General features: G+C 41.3%; 2 protein-coding genes across 7 annotated transcripts; one reads left to right on the forward strand and one right to left on the reverse strand.

Annotated features, from left to right (window-relative positions):
- Window positions 1-986: 986 nt before the first annotated feature.
- Window positions 987-9571, forward strand: PUS3 (pseudouridylate synthase 3). 6 transcript variants are annotated; one of them, XM_015571350.1, is made up of 6 exons: window positions 987-1279; window positions 2757-2859; window positions 6379-6799; window positions 6912-7477; window positions 8326-8516; window positions 8655-9272. In XM_015571350.1, exons 3-6 carry the CDS (start codon window positions 6425-6427, stop codon window positions 8963-8965), a joined length of 1443 nt encoding a protein of 480 aa, XP_015426836.1. In that variant the 5' UTR covers window positions 987-1279; window positions 2757-2859; window positions 6379-6424; the 3' UTR covers window positions 8966-9272. The 6 variants fall into 6 exon arrangements, with proteins under 6 accessions (XP_015426836.1, XP_006775119.1, XP_006775122.1 ...); XM_006775056.2 differs by lacking the exon at window positions 2757-2859 and having other exon boundaries at window positions 8655-9571; XM_006775059.2 differs by lacking the exon at window positions 2757-2859 and having other exon boundaries at window positions 6383-6799.
- Window positions 2157-5661, reverse strand: HYLS1 (hydrolethalus syndrome 1). Its single transcript, XM_015571352.1, has 2 exons — window positions 5548-5661; window positions 2157-4313 (listed from the first exon to the last, which is right to left on the reverse strand). The coding sequence occupies exons 1-2, from the start codon at window positions 5559-5561 to the stop codon at window positions 3302-3304; spliced, it is 1026 nt and encodes a 341-aa protein (XP_015426838.1). The 5' UTR covers window positions 5562-5661; the 3' UTR covers window positions 2157-3301.
- Window positions 9572-10118: the final 547 nt, after the last annotated feature.

A 10118-nucleotide genomic window follows, 5' to 3' on the forward strand; every position in this document is an offset into this window, starting at 1 on the left:
TACGTCCCTCACCCCACCACTCACTCCCCAGGTCATTTCCTAGGTGGTCAGGCTGGACCACCGCCCCCCTGATTTCCCCCGCCCCGCCCCGCCAGATTTCCGCCTCGTGGAAAGGCCGCGAACTGCTGGGAAAATGGATGGTCAAAAAGGGTTCGTTTCATCTGACAACTGAAGTCCAGCGCGGTGGATGCGGAGGGGAAGGAAAGCCCTTCAGGTCCTAACTTCCGCCTCTGCTCCCAGATGCCTGTGCTGCCTGCACAGACCGGCTTGTGTTCATTGTAATTCTAATTCTGATGTGAGCCCTAGCTGAAGCGATCCCGAGAAACCTGTCCCTCGTGGTACAGCCACCACCTCCTCCCGGCCCCGCATAATCTGGGATATAATCCTTCTACTGACTGCTGGACTTTGACAAAAGAACCAGATTCACTTTCCTGCGCGCAGCTGGACCCGAGCGATGGACCCAGCCGGGCGGGCACGGAGCCCTGCATCTCCCTCTTTTTTTTCTAACTGGAATCTTGAGATTTGGATCAGTCTCTGGAAAAACCTACAAAACTCTAGTTATACTCTCTCCGTGGTGCTGAAGCCAGATTCCCAGCTGTTAAATCCTGTTCAGCTCTTACATTGGGTTCTAGTAGTAAACTTTTTTTTTTCCTCTTGTTTTGTCTCGCAGGGGTAACTTTCTACGAATTTAAATAGGTATATAATTGAGCCAGAGCCAGGTTCTTTTAGTTTTCGTATAAAGGTGGCAGACCTTTGGTTACTGATCTATTATTTTAGCGCACTACCATTTGTCTTCTTGTTCTTGTACTATGCCAGGCCTGAGGTGGAGAAACGGTGGTCAGACTGGGAAACACTAGGCTGGTTTCCACGTCAAGCTTGCACCCCAGCTCTTAGAACTACATTTCCCACAAAGCTGGACTACAACTCCCATGAGCCCCCGAGCGCGCCCGGGAAACGCAAATTGACAGCTTCCTGTCTCGCGAAAAGCCTCTTGGCCCTAGATCGGAATGTAAACGTGGGGTGTTGCGGGGTGGGCTGTTTTCTGGGTCCTACAGAAGAGGAACGGACGAATGGACAGGTAGTTGGACGTTTCTCTCTTCCCCGCTCCCTTTTCATACCTCGATCTTTCCAGGAAAGTGCCCGTTTACGGGAGTGGGACCTGTGTGTGTGTGTAGTGCTTCCTGGAGCTCCTCGCGGAAACTCGCCACAGGAGGAGCAGTTACTTGAATTCGATTCTTAGAGGGTCCTTGGACTGTGGAGTGAAGCCTCTGCTGCCTCGGTGAGAGTTGTTTGCTCATAAAACAAACTGCTGGTACTGGGCGGGATCCCGGTAGGTTGTGGGGTGGGAGGAAGGCATGGCGACATTTTTCGGGTGGTTTGGGGGATTGCTCTCCGATATTAGTGACCAGAGGTTCCGGTTTTCTGATCCTGTGGGTATTACCCCTCCTTCCCTCGTTGGTTTAGAGAAATTTATCATGGGAATGCCCTATTACTCCACTAGTTACTAATATTTTCGAGATTAAAATCTTTTTAACTTTAAAAAAGTGCAACACAATGACTGCTTTAGTGCTTACTGGGAATGCGTGGCGTACGCACGAATACCTGTGTGTGGTCGTTTGGCAGCCCCCTTCCCGGTGTTAGGTGTCCGCTTGGGACCTGTACTTCACCCAGAGAAGGGTATGATGCCCTGGACAAAGCGCTGTACTCACTCAGGAGACTGGGGCTCTCCGCCTCCTCTAGCCACAAATCTCATTACTCCGCCCTTACACCCTTTGGACTGGTTCTTTGGTTAAATAAAGGGTTGAACTAGATAATCACTTAGAAAACTTTACGATTTGGGCTTTGAGATACATAAATCATTTGAGCATTTTGCTGTAATTTGCATATAAAAATATGTGGCTTTTAACTCTTAAAAATATATAAAGAAAATAAAAACTATCTTTAATCTCACTACCCAGTGTTAGGTTTTGATCTTTCCTTGTGCTGTGTGTCTGTTTGGGTGTGGGTGTGGGGGAATGGAGGGGGGAATAGGAGGAAGAGTGTAACACTGAGATTCTACTGCATAATTTGTAACCTATTTTTCACTTAATTTGCATTTCCCATTAGCTTCCCATGATTCTTAATGACTAATGTTCTACTCAATAACCTCACCATTGTGGCTAGCAGTTTTTACTTATTTGCAGTACATGTCTTTGAGTTACTGATTATTTTGCTGATAAATGCCTAGAGGTGGAACTGAGTGAATGAATGGTGTAGCTTAAACATTATGGAGAAAATGTATTTTAGCAGATAGGTCAAGGTTATTTTTGTCACATAGCTGTTTTTCTTCGAACGAGCAAACTATTTCTGCTATCACTACTCTTGTCTTATGTTAAAATGGACAGTCTTCAGTTTGTAGATGTTCCTCATTGGATTAGAGTAAGAACAAGAAGATCCAATTTAAGCGAGCAGAATTGGTGTTTTGGTTTGTACCCAAATAGGTCACTTTGTCTGCATCTAGTTCCAGACGTTAGCAGTTTGAAGTTCTGTTGCAGAGTGGGAATAGCTTTCAAGTGACAGGCATATTTCTAAGACAACCTCAGTGGCAACTTATAAAAGTTCGGGCAAAACATTTCAATAATTTTGAAACAAAGCTTGCGCTAGAATCCTGTATATCAAATAGTGCGGCTGTTGAGCACCTATTAAAGATATTTAACACAGTTCCCTGGATTTACTCATAGAGGATAGCTGTGCTGTTCCTTTCTTCTTCCCTTTAGGTTTGTGTGTGAAGGGCAGGTTTTGTTCCTTCCCTCTGGCTCGCATTGTTTAGGCGATGAAAGTATGATGGGGAGTACAACTGGAAGCAAACTTGTAACTCAGGTTTGAGATCGTCTTACTTTGGCAAGTATTTACGGAAAAATGAGGTCAAGGCCACAAATTTCCAAAATTCTTTAATGGATAAGCGTAATGCCCAGCAACTTTAAAAACACACTATTAAAAACAGCAACTCATGCTGGTCAAAGGTAAAGAAAATATAGAGCAGAAACAGTGTTAGCTGACTTTGCTTACTAATCTGACAGTAGAGAGACCAGGTGTTTTCTTCCTCTGGTGTGACTTCTCTTGCATTGCTGGGTTTGAGAGTGGTAATTTGGCAGTTAAGTGGCACCTGTTATCAGTGTGATATATTCCTAGGAAAAACCAATGATGGGTGAAGTCCTTACTCTATAATGTACCATGGTCTTTCTAGTTGTTTCTATTTAAATAAAAGATATAAAATGCCATGTTATCCCAAACAATCCTGTGAGGTTAAAAAAAAAAAGACTTAAGACGGAGAAAGAGGGAAGGGAAGCTTCCTGGGCATGACACCATTTGCAAGGTCACAACGAATACCCCAACAAAGGGCAGACCTTTTCTTTTCAGTTGGTACTAGATAATTGTTCGGAACATATATGTGCTGAGGCTTGGGCTGGGGTTCTGCTCGACAAAGCATCTGCTCTCGGACACCCCAGCGTAATTCCTTCCTATGATCTTCACCAGGTAATCGCATTGAGTCCCAGTCTCGTTTGTACTCAAAATAGCGGGCTACCCGGTCTATCTTGCCCCGGTTTCGGCTTAACTGGTCCAGCCTTGGGAGAATAAAGGACTTCGGTCGGCTGGCAACTATCAGGTCTTGTTCATAAGCTGGAGGGCCCATTCCTTCTCTTTGTAGATACCCGTTGAGCTGATCTTGGTATTCATGTGGTAGATTAAGTTTTTCTGAAGTATCAACAGGGGACTCACTGTCTTTCGGGAACTGAAGGTTAATCAGCCTTTGTCTTAAAGCCCAGAGATCCATGTCAATTTCTGTACCAGACTCCGATTCACTGATAATGGACTCATCTGTCACTAATACTTCCCCATCGGGCTTCCTACGCAGCACCTTTCTCTTCATCACTGGCTTGCGGAGTCTCTGGGAGGCCTCTGAGACTGTTTCTGAGGTGACGTTACTTTTCGCATGTGGGTACTGCAGTTGCATGGGAGGAGCATGTTGCTTTCCTGGGGTTATTGAAGCTTTACTGTAGGGATCGTATTGGGTTATTGAAGCTTTGCTGTAGGGATCGTATTGGGTTCCTGAAGCTTTGCTGTAGGGATACTGGGTTCCTGAAGCTTTGCTGTAAGGGTCATATTGGGTAGGCCAGGCTTCTCTCCTGACATCTCCCTCACCCTGCCCTGCACAGATCTGGGTGAAAGCTGTAGCAGCCGCTAACATTTGTTCTTCTGGATCCATATTGGCCCAGTTTTGTCCACTAGGTCCCATGAGTTCCTCCATTGCTTCCCTCACATTGGAGGGCTTTCTGCAAGAGAAAACACTGATCAGTTTTCTAATAATAAATTTCTATCTCACAAACTGTTCACTCCCTTTTTGTCAGTGAAATGAAAAATAGCTAAGGCAATCATAACTGTAATAGTTAAATAATAAATTACAGATTAGTACAAGGTAGTATGGGAACAGTTTGCAGGAGCATTAACTGAGTTCTGGAGAATCCTGCTTTATTTTTTAAACATTCAAATATTGGTCTCTTGTGTGTTTTTTTTAATACATTTTTATTGATTTCAGAGAGGAAGGGATAGAGAGAGAGAGACATCAATGATGAGAGATGTTCGGTCGACTGCCTCCTACTGGGGATGAGATCAAGCCCACAACCCCAGTTTGTGCCTGACCGGGAATCAAACCCTAACCTCCTGGTTCATAGGATGACGCTCAACCACTGAGCCACACCAGCTGGGCTGGAGAATCCTGCTTTCATTTCCACCCTCTTCTTATTCACTCCTACTTTCTACTGCCTGCTAGCCCTTGCCACCTTTAGTAGCTCACAGGACAGGACAGGTGAGTTTTAGCATACGAAAAGCTTTATATTACATGATATAGGGCATTGGGCTTAATGACCATTATGTAACTTGTACTGAGAAAGACACTTCATGTATCCAACACTGTTCTGTGTGCCTTTATACTAGTATTCATTCATGCAATCCTCATAACTGGGTAGGTACTCTGATTATCTTTTCACAGAGTCAGAGAGATGAAATACCCTAGCCCAAGATTACACAGCTAGTACGTTGCATAGAATTCCAATATATGGATGTACTGTAATTTTTCAGCTAGTCCATGAATGATTTATTGTAGGCTTACAGTCTTTTGTTGTTAAAAAATGAATGTTACAATGTGTATCTTACAAATTTTTACATACTTGTGCAAGCATAAATGCCCTTTCCCACTCTTAAGATTTTAACTAAGTTAGTTCATGTTTTCTTCTAGCACTTTTATAGTTATATGTTTTAAATGTAAACTTTTAATCTATCATAGATATAGAAACTCAAAGGACAAAAAACAAAACGAGCTACCCAGACTTAAATTACATAGTCAGCCTCAGTACAGATGTGTAGATGATCTTCTATTCCCTAAAATAGCCGTCAGTCATAGATTATCTAGTACCATTTTTAAGGATGTAGTACAGTTGTCCTCAGATAATTTTTTTTCAGAACATGCATTAAATTTGACTTTAAAAAAGGATCACGATGCTTAATTACCTTCTTTCTGCCATCAAAATGGTTTAAAGTGGGAAAATCTTGACTCCAGGTTCTACTTCCAATATGAAGTATAATCATTGACAAATTTCTTCAATCAGGCTAGCTTCTACTGTACCACCTTTAAGACAGAAATTCGTATTAGATGACAGGACATGTAAGCTACCAGTTTTATCTGATACTGGAAAGTGATAGACACTCACAGTAGACATATATTCCATATCAAAAGATCTCTCTTTTTAAAAAGTTTTAAAGAGAGGAAGGGCAAGAAAGGGAACATTGATCGGTTACCTTCCACATGTGCCATGACCAGAGATCGAACCCACAACCTGGATATGTGCCCTGACCAGGAATCAAACCTGCCACATTTTTGGTGGACAGAATGATATTCCAACCAACTGAGCCACACCACCAAGGCCGTATCAACAGAGTTTGATGGGAAAGATTCAACACATGTAATGAGAAGTCAAAAGGAAATGTTTTAGGGGGAAAATATCAGTAACAACAGTCCCTAATCATCTCTGCTACAGAATAGAGATATAAAATTTACAGTCATTTTCCCTAAATTCTGACGATTAAAACCTTAACAATGCTAGCCAAACATTTATGATACTACTTTCCTTTTCCTCTTTAAATTGGCTATACAGATGAAAAAGAATATCATCTGTGGATGGTCAACCCTAATAATTAAGGTAATCTTGTATCCCTAGGCAAAGCAAAAGTCTACTTAAGGCATTAAATTAACTCTTAGATTTTATTTGAACATAATTGAAAGCTACTGACATGATCAAAGGAACCAACACTAAAACTGTATCCTTTTTACTCTTTTTTCAGGTAGTGCGGACCCTTATGATTCATTTATTCCTGGAGTTGTCTTATCATGGCTGAAAATGACACAGACAGAACCCAGACTGACAAACTCCTAAAAAGAGTACAAGAACTAGAGCAGGAGATAGAAAGACTTAAAAAAGAACAGGCCAACACAAAGATCTCAAATGCTAGAGAAAATTCTTCAGGAGCTAGAAAAGCTAAGCGTGCATTTGACTTCAGTGCTCATGGTCAAAGACATGTAGCCCTAAAGATAGCCTATCTGGGCTGGGGATACCAGGGCTTTGCCAGTCAGGAAAACACAAACAACACTATTGAGGAGAAACTGTTTGAGGCTCTAACGAAGACTCGACTAGTAGAAAGCAGACAGACATCTAAGTATCACCGGTGTGGGCGAACAGACAAAGGAGTTAGTGCCTTTGGACAGGTAAGGACCGCTAAACTGTTTCTCATAGAAGCAATACCAATATATGCTAGGTGTACATGCTGAGGACTCATTATTTGTATCGCTAACAAATTATCTTTCTCTAATTCCACAGGTGATTTCTCTTGACCTTCGTTCTCACTTTCTGAAGGGCAGGAATTCAGAGGATTTTAATTTAAAAGATGAAGTCCACGATGATGCCAAAGAGATCCGTTATACTCACATTCTCAATCGCGTGCTCCCTCCCGACATCCGGGTATTGGCCTGGGCCCCTGTAGAGCCCAGCTTCAGTGCTAGGTTCAGTTGTCTTGAGCGGACTTACCGCTACTTTTTCCCTCGTGCTGATTTAGACATTGTAACCATGAACTGTGCAGCTCAGAAGTATGTTGGCACACATGATTTTAGGAACTTATGTAAAATGGATGTAGCCAATGGAGTGGTTAATTTTCAGAGGACTATTCTGTCTGCTCAAGTACAGCTAGTGGGCCAGAGTCTGGCCGAGGACAGATGGCAAGAACCTTTTCAGTTATGTCAGTTTGAAGTGACTGGTCAGGCATTCCTTTATCATCAAGTCCGCTGTATGATGGCTATCCTTTTTCTGATTGGCCAAGGAATGGAGAAGCCAGAGATTATCGATGAGCTGCTAAACATAGAGAAAAATCCCCAGAAACCTCAATACAGGTAAATTTAAGTATAAATATATATTAACAAAATAGCCATTGCTTTTAGATTATTTTGAAATATATTCTAATATATCTTTCTATTCCCACAATTGTCTGAATAACTAAGTCACTGAGTCTTTCTTCATGAAGTTTTTAGCCTAACTTGTAAAATGTTATGAACATGTAAGAGGGAGTGGTATCTTTGAATTTTCTCCTGTTACACTCCTATCCCAGGAATAAGAAATAGGTGTTTGGACCAGGCCTCTTAAATAAAAGCACATTCATTTCTACATCCCCCCACCCCCACTGAAATTATGTTAAGAAGTATTGTTAGGTTCTGCTAAAGTTAAACAGTAAGCATTCAAACTATTCCTATTTAAATCTTGCTTGTTTTGTATTATGGAGTAATCATACTACTACTTTGGAATTTTTCCTAATTTTCAGTTTCTGAAATGGTAGGAAAAGTAGGAAAAACAGCTAACTCTCCTTAGAGAACAGGCTGAGACCAATAACTCATTCCTAAGCAGTGAAATGTTTAAGTTTCTTCATACTATGCAGAATTGACTAGTTTGGAAAAATACCACCAGCTGTTTTAAATTTTATAGCCATATGGTGGAGCCAAATGAACTCACTTGCAGGTGACTTGTTACCATTGAAATGTACCCCAGTATAGACCAAGCAGTTATCCCATGGTTTGTTTGTTTTTTAGTTATAATGTGAAAGTTTAGAGATAGTGCTGTATTTTCTTAACTATTAGATACTTAATATTGACAAAGTTCCCCCCCACTTTTAACCCAACTAATCTTGTTTTTCAAGAACTGTTGGATGGCTGCTATGTATTCTCATGCTGTTTTGTCTCCTCTCTAGTATGGCTGTAGAATTTCCTCTAGTCTTGTATGACTGTAAGTTTGAAAATATCAAGTGGCTCTATGACCAGGAGGTTCAGGAGTTCAATATAACCTACCTACAACAACAGTGGGCTAATCAAGCTGTTAAGACTCACGTGTTGTATAGTATGCTGCAAGGACTCGAGTCTGTTGCTGTGCCCTGTGAGACAGGTATGATAGGGAAATCCATGGGTAAAATTATCAGTACCAAAATTATACATGGTTATGGGGAAGTAGATTTATATAAAGTTTGGAGGTGATTCTATTATGGTAAAGTATTCATGTAATGACTGATTGTACATATTATAGGAACAGAGACGGATGAAGTAATAGAATGGAGAAATGTTAAGCCCTCTGTCATAAAGCAGACCAGTGCCTTTGTAGAAGGAGTGAAAATGCGCACATATAAGCCCCTAATGGATCGTCCTAAATGCCAAGGACTGGAATCCCGGATCCAGCACTGCGTACGTAGGGGACGCATTAAATACCCACGTTTATTCAATGAGACAGAAACAAAAGCCAAAAGGGAGTGTAATGATACACTAGAAGAAGAAAATACTATTTCAGAGAAACCAACAAAGAGAGTCTGTGTTGATACAGAAATCAAAAGCATCCTTTAACCACAGAAAACTCTCCAGGACCTAGGAGGCAACAACTAACTAATGGTAGGTGGGTAAAAAGGAAATACAATATTTACTGCAATAAGTCCTAGAATTCTGAAGATCATCTCTTAAAAGAACAAAACCAAAAAGACCATACGCTCTATTTAAGGATGTTCAAGCTTCAACTGGAAATCAAACATTCATTCCTGTCCAAAAGGATTAAGAGATGGAAAAAGCAAAAAGCAGATGGAAAATAAAGATGTATTTACATATACCTGGAAACCTGTGCCTCATGTTCAAATTTATTAAACCTGATCCTGCAAGTGTCTATCCTTTTTAAAAGCAAATGAGATATTCACTACCCATCGGAATTAGCATGAAGAGCATGCCCGGGTGTCTTGTTTACTAGGACAAATTGAAAAAAAAATTTAGTCAAGTATTTGATAAATTGGTGCAGAGTGCACTGCCAGGCACAATACTACGTGACAGTGACCTAACTGAATGAGGCACCACATCTCTTATAAAGCTTATCAGTTTAATGCTGTCTGAGCCACAAATGGTCTTTGTTGTATGTATTTTTTTTAATATTTTACACATATAAAACATTGTTAGCCCACAGGCCATGCTGTTTACCAACCCCAGGCCTAGAGATTTAAGGAAAGCTCTGATAGAGATCTCCAAGCTGAATCGTGTAGAACAGATGGGAGCAGAGTTAAGATGACAACATTTGCATAGTTTAGAAAGGTAAGCAAGGGTCCTATCCACAGAGCCTTGTAGGCCTTCCTAAAAATGCTTAGATTTTTATCTTGAGGAACCACTGGGGTAGGGGTGGGGGTGGGGAGGAATTAAAAAGCCAGAATTGTGTAGCACAAATATTGCTCTGTGTATACTGTGGACTGGAAGCGGGCAAGACAGTAGGACCAATTAGGAGGCTGTTGGAGTAATCAAGGAAACTGATGACCTAGATTAGATTTGTAGTAAGGGGTACAGAGAGAAGAACATTAGTTTGAGATTAAGAAAAGAGAAGCACAAGGACTTTGGGTGAATGACTGTGAGGTTCACAAGTAGGGAGGCTGCCAGAACTCCCAGCGTTCATATGTAAAGCACATCTAAGACACACTGGGACATGAAAATGAGGCAGGGTTTTGCTTGTTCTCTAAGTTGATAATTA

This window comes from Myotis davidii, unplaced genomic scaffold (assembly GCF_000327345.1).
Source record: "Myotis davidii unplaced genomic scaffold, ASM32734v1 scaffold148, whole genome shotgun sequence".
In the NCBI taxonomy this organism is placed as follows: domain Eukaryota; kingdom Metazoa; phylum Chordata; class Mammalia; order Chiroptera; family Vespertilionidae; genus Myotis; species Myotis davidii.